The 10,115-nt window shown below is 35.2% G+C and overlaps 2 protein-coding genes across 5 annotated transcripts; one reads left to right on the top strand and one right to left on the bottom strand.

Moving 5' to 3' along the window:
- Positions 1–591: 591 nt before the first annotated feature.
- Positions 592–5,362, bottom strand: LOC112419846 (protein MAIN-LIKE 2). Of its 4 annotated transcripts, none has more exons than XM_024777857.2 (4): positions 5,045–5,362; positions 3,423–3,730; positions 1,556–2,284; positions 592–1,470 (listed from the first exon to the last, which is right to left on the bottom strand). In XM_024777857.2, exons 2-4 carry the CDS (start codon positions 3,726–3,728, stop codon positions 1,285–1,287), a joined length of 1,221 nt encoding a protein of 406 aa, XP_024633625.1. In that variant the 5' UTR covers positions 3,729–3,730; positions 5,045–5,362; the 3' UTR covers positions 592–1,284. The 4 variants fall into 4 exon arrangements, with proteins under 4 accessions (XP_024633625.1, XP_024633624.1, XP_039688248.1 ...); XM_024777856.2 differs by having other exon boundaries at positions 5,040–5,362; XM_039832314.1 differs by lacking the exon at positions 5,045–5,362 and adding an exon at positions 4,843–5,018.
- A 150-nt stretch (positions 5,363–5,512) lies between these two features.
- Positions 5,513–6,532, top strand: LOC11416285 (F-box/LRR-repeat protein At3g26922). The gene has a single exon (XM_003598101.2). It carries the CDS (start codon positions 5,513–5,515, stop codon positions 6,530–6,532), a length of 1,020 nt encoding a protein of 339 aa, XP_003598149.2.
- The last annotated feature ends 3,583 nt before the right edge of the window (positions 6,533–10,115 follow it).

The raw sequence follows: 10,115 nt of genomic DNA on the forward strand, positions 1-10,115 counted from the left end.
TGATCAAACCAGACAGGTAGAGTATATGCTATAGGAACTTGGGAAACAAATGTTCGATTTATAGGAAATAGTTTGAATCTGCACGAGCTAGGGATGTAATGTACTGTTGTGATTAGAGAATGCGTTATTAGACAATTCTGAATTTATCAGACCAGACAGATAGAATATATGCACTGCTCTATATAATTTCCAAATGAAAAAGAACATGTGAATTTGTTATCTTAACTAAACTACTGTCAGTGGTGCCAATTCTTTACATTCTTCAAATTCATTTGATTTTGAAGAAATTAATTATGCTGAACTCAGATTCTGTGAACGTACTTTGAAATATTTGCACGTATGTATCAATTCAGTAGCTTGGGAAAGCTGCAAAATTGTTAAACCATTTGATGTTAGTCTTAGTGGAAATTGAAATTTTAATCTCTCTCTGAGTTGAGATGCCTATAGCTGAAATTTCAATTTCTCTTGGTAGTGAATCATGAATTCATGATTGTTACTAGATCTTATATGATGATCAGGATTGAAAATTAGATAAAGAAGTGCATGACAAATCAATGCATGTGTACTCTGAACCAAATAATAACAATTTAATTCCCAACTACATAGGTTCATAAATTGATTCAATTACCAAGTAGGTTCATAACAAAGTACAATGCCCGACAACATAGGTTCATATCCAAAGTCTAAATTTCTAAAACTAAAAACAAAATACAGACATCACTAGGTGCCTTGTTAACTATATTGCCTGACATTTCTCCGCTTACGCCTCAACGACTGGTACTGAGTGGCAGGCGTGGCATGAGCTATAATCTGCTCCATAACAATGTATAAAGGAGTACCTGCAAGCTTCGAATTCTGTTCAATGGAAGCAATTGCCAGATCTTTGATTCTGCACATGGCAGTCAATGGATCAACACCATGTTCCTCATGTAATAGAACCTCAATATTAGCAGGCCTCGGCGGATTATTAGGAACATCAGGTATCAATTTAGGGTGAGAGACCTTATAGAACCACACCAAGTATCCATCCTTTGACTGCCAATCAGTTTCCACTAGTTGCCCACGATCTTCTTCAGATATCAGATGCGTATTATAATCCCGAAAAGCCTGTTCCATCTGATATATACTCAATGTGCATGGTGCGCCAATAGCAGGATGTCTAGGAACGTTCTGAACAAAACCAAATTGCCTCAACACGCGCTCTGGCAAGTGTGGACGATAACATGACACACCACACATTATCCACCCTGAAAACCAAATGATGTCCTCCGGCGGATGACTCTCTCAATGACTATCATATGTATAGAAATTGATGTCATCAACCTCAAGACGATCCAACGCCTTCCTATAACATTGTTGTATAGCATGACCCTGTCTTAACATGTACCGAGTGGCACGTGGGTGGTCCTCTGTATAACTGATATCAAGATCCCTCGGACAAATGTCTGGAAAGTGTTCATATATCCATGCCTAAAAAAATCAAAATTATATAGTTAAACATAATGTGTAAAAATCCACCAAATTTAACATAACAATTTAACTTATAAAATTTTACCTGCATCAAACAAGTGTAGCCAGACAAGGATGTACAACTGGGTTTAGTAAAGTCACCTAAATAATTGTAGAGGAAAGCAAGAGCAGCGGCACCCCATGACCATTGATTAACCGTAGTCAGGTCGTCAAAGTATTTCAAATAGACAACACAACAGCTACTGCCGGCCTTATCACTGAAAAATGTGCAACCAACTAGATAGAGCAGGAAAGCTCTGATGCACCAAGTCCGGTACCATTCCATTGAATCTTCCTCCTCAGGCTGATTCACATACGATTTCGCTTCGGTCAGATAGCTCGTGTAAATACTCAGAAGCGTATCATAAGTGATATGTGCCGATCTCAAACGTTTGGTCTCTGCGGCACTTTCCTCAAATTCCAATCCTAAGTAGTTAACCAAATACTCTGTCCCTTGATGAATAGACAAGCTCTCATGAAACAACAGATTACCTCCAACAGGTATATGCAGCAAGCACGAAACGTCATCCAAGGTGATTGTCATTTCACCTACAGGAAGATGAAAACTACTTGTCTCTGAGTGCCACCTCTCTGAGAAAGCAATCAAGAGATCGTGGTCCACTTGACCATAATTTGTCTCCAAGAGCGGGTAAAGACCAGATGCCTTTATGACATTCCAGAACCACCCCATAGAAGCAACATCTGGAGGTAATGCTGATTTCAAGTCTATTATTCGCTTGGCATTGTTAAGCACCCGAGGTGTGTTTTCACGGCCCTTGAGAAAAAAAAAACCAAATATAAATTGTTAAAACTATTACTCCCTCCGTTCCTTTTTAATTGTCACATTTGCATAATTTTTTTGTTTCTAATTAACTGTCACTTTCAAAGTTCAATACAACATTAAATGAACAAATATGAACAAATTAAGGCATATTTAATTTAGTAATATATTCTGCTTCATTATCAAGTATGAACAAATTAGTGTTCTTTCAAGTTTTAATATTTAATTTAGTAATCTATTCAAAAATATAGAAATAGAGCTCCCTTTCCTGTTCATATACTTTCTCTTCTTTAATGTTTCCCAAAACTTGCTCTAAGTAATTATCTAATTGTCACTATGTTTTGTTCATTATTTGTGCATTTTCTCCATCCATTTCTGTTTTGCATAACTAGTCTAGCATGATGGTGAGCCAAAATATTCACAAATTTTCTTAAAATAGCAATATTATTATATATAAAGCTTTTGCTAGTGAGTTCAATTGGTTACATCTAACAAGCCCAACTGCCAAAACCCCGCCGTTTACCTCGTTAGACACTCCCGCGGACACCACCTCCACTCATAAAACAAATATGATGGAGTTTTAAATCTACTAAGCAACCACCTCCACGACAAAACCTTAACCTCCTCCACTAACTCATCCCAAATGTGCACCTATTCAAATATGGTCCCCTTATTCCAACTGCTACACTAGACTGACATAATTGGCTAACATAAACAAGACCCTGGTCCTTAAAAGCAGTGCATGCATCTGGTTTGGTCCCAAAAAAAATTTATTCTAATTTAAGTGTGGAATAATTCTTAACTGCATAACCGTTTGTTCCTTTATATCTCCTCATTCAAGCAATCCTTTGTTTGTCTGAATAAAGGACCCTAACACTGCATTCTAAGCGTCACCTCCATATACTTTACCCACCAACGATTGTTAATACCTTATATCATATTTTTTTCAAAAAAAAATAAGAGCGGTTTATTTAAATAATAAACTTTTATCTTGTAAATATAGTTCATATAGTAATTGTATTTTTAGTTCTAGCTCCTATGTATTGACAAAATTCACTAAACTTATGGGAAAAATTCTACTACTAAACTACCACATTCGAAAGCGAATAAAATAAATAAAAGAAATTCTTACCCCTCCATTCCAAATCTTTGCTGCAATATGTTGGCCAAAACTCGGCAACAAAGACGTGTTCGAAGGTCCTCCATCGTATCCCTCCTGAACAACTCCCACGGAAGGAGGTTGTGAACCAGAGGCTGACTGTGATGATGGCATCTCGATATCAATCTGAGACTGGGAACTAGAGCCATCTGGTTCCTCTCTCTGATCACGCCCACGACCACGTCTCCTTGGCGGAGCGTTTAGAACTCGCTCTTTGCGAACAGGAGCATGCAATGCCTCCTTACCACATCGTGTCCTACCAACATCTTCATTATCCATATCTACAACAACGAAAAAACAAATTTTAATCCTTCAAACATTTTGTACTTAAATATGGTTCCAAAGTTCAATGCATTAACTTTCACAATGTTCTTAACATGTAAGTGTACCTTTTGTCTAATGTTATAGAAAAATAGTTCAATTCCAAAATCCAATATGAATCAGAGTCTTTGTCATATTAGAGAAAACCACTCTTAATTGGTGAATGTTACAAGCTATCAGCAATGTAATTTTAAGCAACACACCACTCTTAAAATCAAAGACTAAGATAATTGTGTTCTCTTAAGCAAATTGAATATCTGGATCACACAACACACTGATCAACTACCACCAAAGAATCCCTCATATAACCAAAAACTCATTCACTTGTTAGAAACCCAATTCCAAACAAAAACTAAACAATTACTTAATCTATACCCACCATTTTATTTTATTTTAGTTATGCAGCTGTCTAGTTCAGATTTTTTTTTCAAAGCAGGCCTAAGTATAATCCAAAATTCAAACCACATCATATCTCTAAACCAATTTAAATATCTTAGCCAGATTCACATTAAACTAGCATTCACATGTCCAAAAAAATAAAAAAAAAATTATATAAAGGACAATGTGCAATCACAAAAGGGATAGACAAATGTATCAAACAAACATAAATAGGACTTTATATCTTAATATAAAGCAGTCCACACTTCAAAACTATTCACACCACAATGCAAGATACCACAAATTTAATTTCAGTAATGGTTCCTACCTCTACAATTTCATGTATAAAAATTAGTCAAATAGATCCTAAACATAACTAAATATTTATGTACAGTTGACTTCTAATACTCATATATCAATGACACCAAAAGAGAATGCTTTTATTTTTCTTAACCAATAAAGAAAACAAATATCCCATCATCCATTCAAATAACCAATAATCCAAGATTGCAATTCATTAAACTATATATTAGCAACCTATATATCCACACCATGAGAGAATTAAAGAGACTATATGACACCAAACTATTCAATTGCTGCAGATTCACGCTTAACATCTTCAAGAAGTCATATATACAAGTAAATTTAGATCATCAATTTAATAACAGAAAAATGTCAAGACAAAGAAAATAACATTGGAGGAGGTCCAAACTCTTTGAATGCCTTGTATACTAAAACAATTCTCAATCCCCAATTCTAAAACCCTAAAACAATCAATTAGAGGAGGTCCAAACTCTTTGAAACCCTGAAACAATTCCCAATTCCCAATTCTGAAACCCTAAAACAACCAATTGGAGAAGGAAGGAAAAATTGGAGGATACATTGGCTTACCTTACCTTATTTGATAACAAGAAGCGAGAGGAAGAGTGAGCTGGTGGAGGAAGTGATTCCAACGAGCTGGTGCGTGGTGGAGGAAGTGAGCGTGAGTGAGTATCCAGCGATTCTCGGCCTGGAGGAAATAAGAGAAAGAAGAACGTGAGTGAGTTTGTTGTGAGAAGTGTGAGTGATGCTGACTTACCTTAAAATGAAAGAAGTGTTTGGTTTGTAAATGGGAAATATGTTCCTCCGGTATGTACCTACCGGACTGTTTGGTATTTATATACCGCATCCTTAAAAAAGGTTAATATCGTAATTTTGGGGGGCCTGTAGAGATATAGGGGGGGGGGGGGGCTAAAAAGTAACCACATATGAGTTTGATAGTTGAACAAGGCCCAAGCCCACTAAAAGTTGTATAGTTACAAAACCCTAAAAATCAATCAAAATGCAATTGTCTATCCTCCCTTAGCTTCCTCCCTCAGGCAGCAATGGAGGAGACACAAAGGCAAATTGAAGAAGACAGGATGAGTGAATTGAGCGACAATCTTCTCCATCACATACTCTCCTTTTTGAATGCCAAAGAGGCAGTTCAAACTTGCATTTTATCGAAAAGATGGATCAATCTCTGGAAGACTCTTTCCACTCTTACATTAAGTGTTGATCATTTTAGTACGGAAGAAAGTTTTGAACAGTTCATATCTATGTTGTTGTCTCTTCGTGATCACTCAACTGATATCCATTCTCTCGTTTTCCACTTCCAATGGACTCATGTGCTCAGTCGTGACCTATACCTAAAGACTATAGAATACGCCTTTTCGCACAACGTTCAACACTTTCAAATCCTTTACACCGCTGTTAAACACCTTCCCTCCTGTTTCTTTTCATCTCACACTTTAACGTCTCTTAATCTTACTGGTAAAGATTTAATGGTTCCCTCTGGTTGGTATCAAATATTCCCATCTTCTCACTCTTTCAATCTCCCAGCATTAACCACTCTCTATCTAAAGCACCTTTCCTTTTCTTGTAACGATGATGATGATGGTTCTGTCGTCGACCCCTTTTCCACATTTAACATGTTGAATACTTTGATCATTGACCGCTGTGTACTTAGGGGTAATGCACAAAACCTTCGCATTTCATGTACCAAGCTTCTCAATTTAACTATACGTATGTATGGTTGCTATTCTACCATCACCAAACCGGATTTCAAAATCTTTTTCGGACTAGAGTTATATGCTCCAACACTTCATTCCTTTGTTTTCAATGGTGCTGATTATATTCCAAAATTTGTTGGGAGCAAGACCAAGACCAAGACCGTTCTCTCTTCTATCAAACATCTAACTATTCATTTAAAATATTGCTCGTGTTTCGAGGAGAACCCAGTAAATCTATTCAACTTGCTGGTTGAGCTTGCTAATATCGAATCATTGACCATCACTCATTGCGTTCTTAAGGTACTTTATACTCAAAGCTGCTTTTTTGATTGTAATTTTAAATTTTATCATTGACTTGTTGCAACTCTGATCTTAATACTTCCTGATTGCTTAGGTTCTTTCCCGCTTTCATAGTTTATTTGAGGTTGAGTTCCCTTCCTTGTGTTACTTGAAGTCGTTGAATGTACGAGCGTTCCGATCTTCATGGATAATTGCTGAAATGGTGGACTTTTTGCTTCAAAACTCACCCTCAGCAAAGTTTCGCTTCATCGAGAGGTGAAACTTTTTAAAGATACATTGTCTTGGTTTCATAGTGTGTGTGTGTGTGTGTGTGTCTTGAATCGCAAATCGCAAAACAAAAGACATGTGCACAATTAAATCATATGTCCTTAAATTTTCCCATTATGTAATAGTAATACAATTGATGCCTTTTAATAAACAGTTGCTCTCATGAATTTGTTTGATTCGTGTTGGAATGTCTCTTGGGCCGTTAAAATGATGACTTAAGATCTTCAATGATTATTTTTTTTATAGTTTATTATTTTAGCAGCTTGGTTTAATTTCTGTTTGGTATGTGAGATATAGACCTTAAATTATTGGAGATATTGTCTGAAGGATTAAATTTCTTATTTATTGATGATTTATTTGTCTGGTTAAATAAAAATCAACAGCTTGTTTGTGTTCATGCAAAGCTCTCCTGAACTTAACATAACTGTGTGTGTTTTCAATTGAAATCAGCTCTTCTCTTTGAAGACCTACTGCATAGATGATTACAGGATGTTGGGTTGCAGACTATTGGAATCAAGAGAGTCCTCAATGTATTGCAGACTATTATAACAACGACACGCTATTGCTTATCTCTACTTGTTAGACTTATTTATGGTGTCATAGATCCATGTAACAGGCCCCCACTTAGAGGGATATGGTTTTGTTGTTGTTTTTTGTACTTGCTAAACTTATTTATTTTCTTGCATTTTACTATATTATTGTTCCTATTTTATTTCTGTTCCCCTTACTGTTTCGATAGATAGAATTCTAATCTCGTGTCTAATTCCTTTGCATTTTTTCCTCGTCCCTGTCTGTGTGTTTGACTGAATGATAGGTTGATTAGTTCTAGAAGTGAATTTATTGCTTCTTATTGAACGATTAACTTTCTTTTTTCTTGATGATTTATTTGTCTGGTAAACTAAAAATGAACAACTTGTTTGAGTTCATGCAAGGCCAATAATGTGAATGTGTTGGAAAAGTTCCTTGAATTAACTTAACAGTGTGTGTTTTCAATTGAAACTAGTTCTATTCAAAGACTTACTGCATAGGTGAACACATGATGTTCGGTTGCAGAAAAAACATGGTGAAGGATACAAAAGTTTTTCCAAGATTATTGGAATCAAGAGAGTCCTCAAAGTTTCAATGCGTCATAACAAGAATACCTTTTCTTATTTCTACTTGCTAGAATGCCCCTTCACGGACATCCGATAAATTTGGAACGTTGTTACTTGTTAGGTTGTTGTAGTTTGCTGTACTTGCTAGACATATTTATTTTCTTGAATTTTACTAAAAAAAATTTCCTATTTTATTTCATGCATTTTAATTTCAGGGGATTTATATATCAGAATATTTACGAACGGTGTATGTGTTTGATCCACTTTTTTCTTTCTTTAATTTGGAGAGTATGGTGTCGTGTGGATTAGAAGGTCTCATACAGCTTAATGTCAAAATATCATGAAGTTCATTTCAGAATCTAGTAACAAACAATATGGTAAAAGAACATCAGTATGGCAGAGATCTGTATGTTACAACTAGGGGTAGGAATCCACTCTATCTATTAGCGGACTACCATGTAGGCATATGCATGTGCAGATATCTTTTACAAAGAACTTGTTGACCCATTGGATTTCATCAGCACTTATGATACACATGGTGATAGCATGGGATGTTTAGTTGTCAGCTTAGGCATCTCTTTGTTGAGCTTATAGGAGTAATCTAAGTTGTAGAAAATGCATATGACAGAACAACAATGCTGCTGCTATTTCAAGGGAAAAACTTATAGCGAGTAATTCACGAAGTTGTTGCACGCTTAGATTTAGATTTCCTTTGGCAGACAACATGGACTGTTGGATAAAAATAAGGAGGGTCCACTAAAGATGCAATTACACATGATAGAAACTAACATCACTTTGTGATTGAAACTGACTCTAAGTAGCATCACTTTGTTATTGACACTACCGTCTATTTCATTTAATCAAATGGCTCATATTTAATTCACTTGATGAGTATCCTTTGTCTCAATCATATACTATTATATTTTTCCAATTATTGATAACAAAATCCGTGATACTCCTCTCCTTGTTTTACCATACACCTTCTTGGTTCATTACTCATACAGGGACAATTAAATATGATCATCCATTTAAGATTTCAAGTAAATAAATATGCGTCTTGATTTGGTTCGTTGACACCAATCTGATGTTAACGGATTCTAACTCTCTATATATATATATGGAAAGGGGTTATAAGAAGGGAGTACCTGATAGCCATACAAGCAGAAGATAAGGGGAAGGATCAACATCATCTCGTGGAGGAAACTGCAAAAAAATAAATAAAAAAATAAGGTTCTCATGGAGGAAACTGCCAAAAAAACATTATATATACAAAAAAAAAATTTCACCAAATCTCAACCATTATAATTAATTGATATAATAATATGCCAATAATAAATGGAAAGAAATCGAATCATTATGAAAAAAGGAAATATCTCTATTTAGATATGAGAAATGATATTTGTACAACTATTATGTGACAACTGTTGAACAATTTTATCTCTCATACTCACATGAAATTCTTATTCTCTCTTTTCCTTTTTCTCCTCCATTGTTTTTTATTAATAAGAAGAGAGAAAATCAAAGTTGTCACCAAAGTTGACATCAATTGGATGTACAAATATCACTACTCATATTCAAAACCCCTTAGTACCAAGATTTCATGCGTACAGATTCATAAAACAAACCTCACATAGCCTTTTAAATATAAATATCCTTCTCATCATCACCTTGCTCATCAAAATTATAAATCCCCATCCACTCTACTCTTTAGAAGGTCCTAAAGAGCCTCAATGACTTGTTCGTGCATTTGGTTCAAAATCAATCTTAGGGACGTCTTGCGTCGAAGGAAAAGCATCTAATTCCAAAGGTAAGGGCGGTATTCCGTACAATTATATATTCATAATCTCATAAGCTAATTTAAACGTAGAGCCCTTATCCTAATAAGATGAGAAGACTTGAATATAAATAAAAGAATGGAATAGATAATTTTTATTGCATTTCATGTTTGATGAAAAGGTCTCATCTTTTGTGGCATAGCATGGCATTATGATTTGACTCTCTTGTGCTTTAGAGAAAATGCTTTGATGAATGTGATGAACATTTTGAAAGAAAGTTTGAATATTTTAGTTGATGTTGTGAAAATGGTGATGATTTCAAAGAGTTTGCATCATGCATGGCATGACATGTAGTTGTGTCAAAGGTTGCCAATGAGGGCAATTTACTCTGGTGCCGTAAATTATTATATGAATGTATATGTTGATGAATATGATGTTACATGATGTTGTTCATAATTGATGAATTATGATATTATGATGTGAAGTCGTTGTTGTTTCTGT

This window comes from Medicago truncatula, chromosome 3, assembly GCF_003473485.1.
Source record: "Medicago truncatula cultivar Jemalong A17 chromosome 3, MtrunA17r5.0-ANR, whole genome shotgun sequence".
Classification (NCBI taxonomy): Eukaryota; Viridiplantae; Streptophyta; class Magnoliopsida; order Fabales; family Fabaceae; genus Medicago; species Medicago truncatula.